Source organism: Lemur catta, unplaced genomic scaffold, assembly GCF_020740605.2.
Source record: "Lemur catta isolate mLemCat1 unplaced genomic scaffold, mLemCat1.pri scaffold_43_ctg1, whole genome shotgun sequence".
NCBI classification, from domain to species: Eukaryota; Metazoa; Chordata; class Mammalia; order Primates; family Lemuridae; genus Lemur; species Lemur catta.
The window spans coordinates 1755716-1763427 of record NW_025423850.1 but is presented as its reverse complement, the minus strand read 5'-3'; the positions used below and the strand labels follow the sequence as shown (position 1 = coordinate 1763427).

At 53.3% G+C, this 7712-nt stretch overlaps 1 protein-coding gene across 1 annotated transcript; it reads left to right on the top strand.

Moving 5' to 3' along the window:
• Positions 1-1610: 1610 nt before the first annotated feature.
• On the top strand, positions 1611-7423 carry LOC123629800. Its single transcript, XM_045539184.1, has 8 exons — positions 1611-1759; positions 2667-2718; positions 3371-3672; positions 4601-4652; positions 5438-5599; positions 6115-6266; positions 6500-6551; positions 7393-7423. Exons 3-6 carry the CDS (start codon positions 3393-3395, stop codon positions 6236-6238), a joined length of 618 nt encoding a protein of 205 aa, XP_045395140.1. The 5' UTR covers positions 1611-1759; positions 2667-2718; positions 3371-3392; the 3' UTR covers positions 6239-6266; positions 6500-6551; positions 7393-7423.
• Positions 7424-7712: the final 289 nt, after the last annotated feature.

Below are 7712 nucleotides of genomic sequence, written 5' to 3'. Positions count from 1 at the left end.
TCACTAGCGTGTGGGAATTTTCTCTCGGGTCCTCGTGGTCTAATGCCTGATGTCTCCCACAGGCGCATCCGGATGCGATTTCCACCTGTGAGAGGCTGGTGCACTCTTTGCATTCCCAGCACGAGAGACCCACAAATCGTGGGGTCCTCAGGGCCTTCCTAGCTGTGCAGGTGTCACTGCATCGTGCCCAGTTCAGTGATTTCCGTCACAGGCTGCAGCTTGGTCATGAGGCCCGTGATCAGAGTCAGACCTTGGGGGAGAGAACTCCGACTGTCCTAAATCCCAATTCGATTTTTGCCAAGTACCTTTATGTGCCTTTCAGCTTCTCCTTCCTCATCTTGCAATAGGAATTCTCAATGCCATGGAGACGGGAGGGTGAGAATTAAAGGTGTAGAAATCCCCACATAAGACCTGGGACTGCGGACACTTTGGTCCCTTGGAGGGACCCTGCCACCTCCCCTGTGGGCAGTGGCCACAGCTTCCCACTGAGGCCAGCGTGTGTATCTTTCTCAGAGTGTGGCAAGTTCAGGGATGTCCTGGAGTCCGTGCTGGGGGTGAGGCTGGACTTCTGGGAGGAGGAGTGGGCAGAGATGCCGACCCTGGAGGACGAGCTCAGGTAAGGCTGCTGTGTGTGGGGCAGACAGGGGGACGTGTGAGTCTCTGATGTGGGCAGCTCAGCTGGGACATCTAAGAGCCCACCTTGCCAGGGCAATGGCAGGAATGCACGAGGCCGGCATGTTTTTCACAGATATTAATAAAACAAGATGAAAACAAAACTAAGGATGTATTCTGGCCCACAACTGTGACTCAGAGCCAGGTTTTCTCCTTCCAAACAAGAAGTTGTTAGGGTGAAAGTCACGCAACATAAAGGTAACCAAAGGACAGTGACAACTCAGCAGCATTGAGTGTAGTCACACTGCGCATTCAGGTGATGGAAACACTAAAAGCCCTGACTCCACACTGTGCAATATATCCCTGTGACAACACTGCACTTGGACCCGTCACAGACATACAATTAAAACTTTACAGTGTTGTGCAGTCATTGTCCCATTCACTCTGAATCACACTCACCCTGACTGAATGTGGCTTCTGAGACTGTCACCCAAAGAACATTGTCCCCTTGGCCTGGTCATCCTGTGTCTTTCATGCTTTCAACTGGCCCCAGCTGGAGCTGGCACATTGCTTCCTGTGGCTGCGTGTCCAGTCGCAGCAGAACGTGCTGGGTGTGTCTTCACGTGGAAAAGGCCTTGGCCACAGTGAGGGACTGAGGGACACCGTTGTGAAGCCCATTCAGGAAGACACCTGGCTCCTCTACAGAAGGAAACAGGAAGGGAGCATCAAGGATCTCACAGGGACACTCTGTGATGCACGGGAGGCTTTCCCTGCACATTCTTCTCTCTCTTTGCCACAAGCAGGTCACCAAATACGTGCTAGAATTGCACTTGGAAGGCTTCCTGGGGACACCTTCACAGAACTGTCTGCTACTGTGCATATACTCTATTGTCAACTGTGCCTTTTCATATTTGCTTTTGTTCCCACCATAGGGAAGCCAACAGGCTCATTGACCAGCAGGCCCGAGAGCTGACCCGATTGAGGCAGGTGTTGTGAGAGGGGAGAGATGGCTCATTTCTCCTCAAGCAGCACCTGCAGGCCATCCTCCTCCAGGACAATCCTGACAGCTGCCAGGGCCAGGACCTCCGTGAGCACCTGGCAGAGGGGCACAGGCTGGCAGAGCACCTCGCCCGCACGCTCAGCCCAGGTGAGTGGCCACAGGCCCTCAGGACTCTGAGCTGCTCCCAGGTGCCAGCTCGCAAGACACTCCACTCACAATGTGGCTCTTCACCCAGCTGTCCTGGTTTGCACGTCACATTTATGGCCAAGACAGGATCAGGGCTGGCCAGCGGGAGCAGAGGACAGAATACTCAGGGTGGAGGTCCCAATGTCCCCACTCTGTCCTTCCTCCTGATGCACCGTGGCCTTGAACTTATCAATTCTTTTTTCATGGGTTTTGCTTTTGTGTGTTGTGTCCAAGGACCCAAATCTAGGTGACCAATCCCAAGGATTTGTTCTGTAAAATTGCATTCAGTCAAAAGGCCACACTCAAGGATCTGGAAAGACACATGTGGCCCCAAGGTTCCCCACTCCTCAGTGGACCTTATACATATGTAATTAGCTTCATACTTAAGAATGTCTTTTTTGAGCTACCTTAAATCGCATTGTGTATTAATTTGAAATTCCAGCTCTTCATTGCTGATATTTAACTCATCAATTGATTGCATATATTAGCTCTGTATCCTGCAACCTTGCTACCAATGGCTTATTCATTCCAGAAGCATTTTGTTGGTGCCCTCATTGCTAATTCTTTGGGATTTTTTAATATAGACATTAGCTTTTATTTCCTTTCTTTGTCTTATTGAAACAATTAGACCTTCCAGTGTGATGCTCAGTAGGAGTACACTTCTGAGGGTTTGGGCACTTCTGTGACTGCAACTGCCTATTGTTTTATTTCTCAAATTTCTGCAGACTCATACTCCAGCAATTGGTCAATTATGCCTTAGGTTTTCTTACCATAGAAACGGTCCACATGTAGAGATATCTGCTGGTGTTTGTAGGGGTAGTGTGGAGCTACTCAATGTCTGACTGGACATTTCTGAATTTCTATGCAGAAAACCACAAAGATCAGGAGGAGGAGAAGGAAGAAGAACCACCAGCCCCCAGGTAGCAATGAGCAAGCACGGCCTGGAGGAGGGTGGGTAAAATATGGGAGGGCCCAGTTGCACTGGTCAAGGTGTCAAAGTAGCCACAAATTTCACAGCAAAGGTGCGTGAAAACTGTTTGTTCTTTGATGACATTCTCACAACCAGTGAAAAATTCCTTCCATTAACAAGGTTGTTCACTGTCTTCAAGGCATTTCCCATTAACTAGGAGAAAAAGTCAGTCTTAAGAATTTCTACAATCACAGATTCTACCTGTTCTCCCTCCCATGGCTGAACTCAGTATGAGATGCCCATCTGCTTTCTGTGTGGTTGGCCTTCAAATGTTGGAAGTGACTCCGTAGCAGGGGATATGAGCAGACTGAAATATTTGCACCATGTCACCGTATTGCTAGACAGGGTCCTAGAAGGCACAAGAGCTCCTGACCTACACTGTCAGGAGCCTGTGCCCACTGTGCTGCTGCGGGAACAGTCAACACGGTCCACGCAGGAGGCTGAGCCACTGCGTGGTTCTCTGTGTGTGCTGCCTGCCAACACGGTACCAAGGGGACAGTGTCCCCTTCCTCACCATCTCCTTACGTGGCCAGTGCACAGAGCACTTGCTCCTCTCTCACTCCTGCCCTCGAGGCTCCCACATTCTTCCTTTATCATAACAGGATAGCTTTCTTTCTCTTCAAAATGAAAGCCCCTTGCACTCTGTGGCCAGTCCTTCATGCCTGTCATCAGCACCGCCTTGGATCTGGTGTCCAGTCCCTCTTGGTTGGTCCTATTCTTTATCCCACGAGGTTGAGCAGTGTGGAACAGGAGGAGAAGGTGAATGGAGTCCTGCAGAGCCAGTTGGGTGAAGGCCACCTGACTTCTGCCAGTCACCGTGACCTGTGTGACACCGACCAGCCTCCCTGCACCGGTGCCATCCTGTTTGATGAGCAGGGAGTCTCCAGGGCACTGGATGCAGCTAGTGAGTGCTCTGTTATAAGGGAACGACTCCACATTGTCCTGTGGGTAGGCTCTGTGCCTGCTGGGCTCCATGGCAGGTTCAGGGTGGTGAACACAGGGCTCACAGAGTAGGGAGACTGAAGAAATTGTGACAAACCACAGCCACCACTGACGCATGTGCACACAGGTGTCTGCAGGAGTCCATTCTTTGCAGATGGGATGTCTGTTGTCTCCTGCAATGTCCTTTCTAAATGCTGATCCGAACAGCGTACTCTGAGCATTAGTGACTGTCTGACTGGGTGGATATTCTTGCCTATGTCTTTGGAGATAGTGTTGACTCCTCAACTCTAGACCATGGTCTCTCTCTTCTCTATGTTGACCTGTCCTTGATAAATGGCCGTCTATCCACCAGAATACAAACACCTCTTGAATGAGTCTGGAATTATCCCTGAAAACAGGGCAGGGCCCTTGACACCCTCCGTATCCTTGAATGAAAAGTATCCTGTTCTCTAAGTAGCAGCAAAGATCTTTCCTATTTGAGGGTATGGAGATTGCACCCATCACCTGATCTCAGTGGATCATCCCATCTGTACCCATAGCAACCACAGCAGCTGATGACTAAAGACGGCGTCTTGTAGCCACATGTCTAGAGCCACTAGGCAAGCTCTTCCTGTTCACTGGGAAAATATGTTTCATTGTTTGCCCAGACACAGGACAGAGGACAGTGTGACACTAATGGACCAATTCAGGGACAGTCTGCCCAGGGACTCAGAACAGGAAGCCTAGCCGCTTCTCAGAAGACATAGCCTGAGGCCTTCTGGAATATTCTCCAGGGAAAACTGATCTCACACCAGCAGTACTTTCCTCCATGCATTACACAGGCCCCTGGGTTTGTGTTGACCATGAGGCAAGTACCTGTGGTGACTGGTCCTGTCTGACTGTATTTGCAGCAACTCGAGGTGACAGCAACACACAGGAAGGACAAGAGCCCATGGAGACCAGGTGAGCATGACAGTCATGAGCTATGAGCGCCACAGCACCCCCTGGAGATCTCGCTCCAGGGAGCAACAGAGGGTGCAGCCTAGATCCCCTCACCCGGCCTGCCTGGCAAGATGCGTCTGTCGACCTGGTGGTTCTTACACTGGTTTCCACTTCCCACCAATTTCTCCAGTTTAATAAGCTGGAGTCCTGTGACCCCAGATGAGCTAACCAGTCTCAGGTGTCCCTGCACTCAGGGTGACCACCTCCCTCTCCCATGGGAGGTGACCAGGAGGACAGGCGCAGCTTCTCTCTGCAAGGGTGGCCTTAGGTTGTTGGCAGGGATTCCACAGCAGGTAGTATACGGAGACAAGAAAGAAAAAGAAAAATGTCACATCATTTCCCAGTACTGAGAGAACAAGGCCTAGAAGGCCCGAGATCTCCTAAAGGCCACGCTGCCTCAGGTGCGTCTATTCCCTGCAGCTGGGCAGGGAGAGCGGGACTCAAACGCACAGCAGCTGCGGCATGTGCTGCGGGTCGCTGCGCTGCGTGTCCTGATTGCCCCGTGCAGGGGAGGGCGGTGTCTGTCCTCATCACTGTGCCCTGTGGCCGGTGCACTGAGCGCCTGCCACTACCTCAGACCCCACGGCAGCCGCCCTGAGCCGCAGTCCGAGGAGGGCTGTCTTCCTGTTTCAGGGGTGGCCTCGCCGCCTCTGGGACCTCTGCCTGTGTCCCCTGATCAGGACCAGCCGGGGATGCCGCGGTGCCCGATCTCTCTCAGCTTAACCTACTCTCCTGTGCACCCCCAGGCTCAGCGGGGAGGAGGAGGAGGCGAATCCCACCCAGCAGACCTCACTGCATGAGCAGCGTGTCACCCTCTCCAGTGGCCAGGACCTCTCTGAGTCCCGCTGCCCTTCCCGCTGTCCTGCTGCCCGATGCAGGAGACGACTGCTCCTGCCCGGGTCCAGCTGGTGAGTGTGTCTGGTATAAAGTAGATGAGTCCCAGTGTCCTCCCAGGGAGCCTCCACGTTCTCTGTGCCCCGCACCTGTCACCAGGTAGAGAGATGCCAGCAGACTCTGGAAACACACTGATGTGGATGAGGGTGGCTGCCTGAGCGTTAGGCACAGACGTCAGGGGTGTCAGGCAGCCAGGTGACTCCCGAATCCCAGGCCAAACACTTACCCAGGGGACACAACGACAAGGTCACAGTGGGCACCACAGAGCTAGGCAGAGTGGGGAGACTGCAGAAACTGTCACCGACTCTCAGCCACCGCTGATGGCCATGCACGGCAGGGGTCTGCACGAGCCCGTTCTTTCATGTTGGGACTTGGGACCTGTCCTGCAGGGTCTGATAATTGTTACAAAAGCACCAGTGACTGTCCCAGTAGGTTGGTGTCTTGCCTGTGTCTGTGCAAATGGTACCGTAGTTCCTGGATTCCAGGCACAATCTCTCTGTCCACTCTAATTCAACTGCTCCTTGCCCAGGGTGTGTCGGAATACCAGAGGAAATACACCTGTCATGGCCACATGTGGAGTTGTCCTTGATATCAAGAGAGACGGGACACATAGCTGGAGAAATCCAGAAAAAACCCGTGCAAGTGTCCTGTGACCTTGAGACCGAAATATAACTTTTCCCAGTAAGTTCAGAGCTCACCATGACAACGATCCGCCATGTTGGGGGCATTTTACAAGATGGATCAATACGTGGTCCCTCCCTACTTCGTCAACGTCTGCAGACGAGATGGGCACAGCTCTCTAAGGGTGTCTGAGGTCACATGGGTCATCTGTCTCCAGGCACAGATGGGCCCAGCGTGTGTCACGGTGGGAATGGCACTATTTAATGTCTGGACATTTCTCAATTTGTTTGCAGAGAACTATGAAGAGGAGGAAGACGAAGAAGATCTAGAATCACTGGCCTCCAGGTGACAATGAATTATCAGGGGCTAGAAGCAAGAGTACGACATGCCAGGGCAGGGTGGTGTCTAAGGACAGAATGTGAGGCCAAAGTCACCAAGATTTCACGCTCGAGGCAAACCCAGCCCACTGGTTGTACTGATGCCTTCACTGCCCCGGAGGTGGCAGAGCCTTGCAGCAAGGGTGTCACCTCCCCCATGGTCCGTCTCCTTCGTGGCCCTAGTAGCGTGAGTCTGACCAAGGGAACTGACCAGTCTCAGGGTGTCTTGCCCTTGGATAGATCACGTGGTCTACTGCATGAGGCTGAGACCAGCAGGGTGTGCCTGTCTGCTGTCCACACTGTGGCCTTGGGTCATTGACAGGAATGTCCTCGCAAACAGTCTCCCCATGGCACAAGTTTGGAACAGCAGACCTAGAACACACAAGATCTCAGAGAGTCTATAGGGCCTCAGGCCCCATGTTCCCTGCACTGCTGCATGTGAAATTCACCGTCATCTGTCCCCAGGGTTGACCCAAGGTTATGGGTCCCTGTGTGCTGTGGGTCCTGCCTGCACCTGACAGGGCATCTGGGGTCTCTTCCTCCTTAGCTCCTCATCTTGTCAGTGCACTTTGCACTGCCATGTGGTCTCTGTCTCTTTCTCTCTTTCTCTCTGTCTCTCTGTCTCTGTTTCTCGCCCCCATGGCCAAGGCAGCTGAGCTGTGCCCAAGGCCGAGGAGGGGGTGTCCTGCCTCCTTTGCGAAGGGAGGCCACACGCCATTGAACCCTCCCTTGTGCTTCCCATCAGGCCCCGCGGGGTGCTCAGGGGTCTCACCCCTCCTGCCTTCATCTTTGGTTCTTCCTCTCCCCAGTGTGCCCAGTGAGCTGCAGGAGGACGCAGGGACCACAGGGCTGTCACAGGCACTGACGGAGCAGGGTTTCCCTCCTGGTGGTGCTGACCTGTCTGACTGCCGAGAGCTGATCAGAAGCGCCACCTCCCTGTCTGCCGAGCCTGAGGCCGAGTCTGTTCTGGATGGAGCGGGTGAGTCCTCCCGTGAGAAAGCTGGTCAGTCTCACTGGCGTCCCAGGTGGCCTCGCTCTGCTCAGTCCTCTGCCTGGGCTGAGTGATGTCCCTGCAGGCTGACCCTGGAGACATCGTTGGTTCCTGTCAGGTGCTTGGGCAGAATTTTCT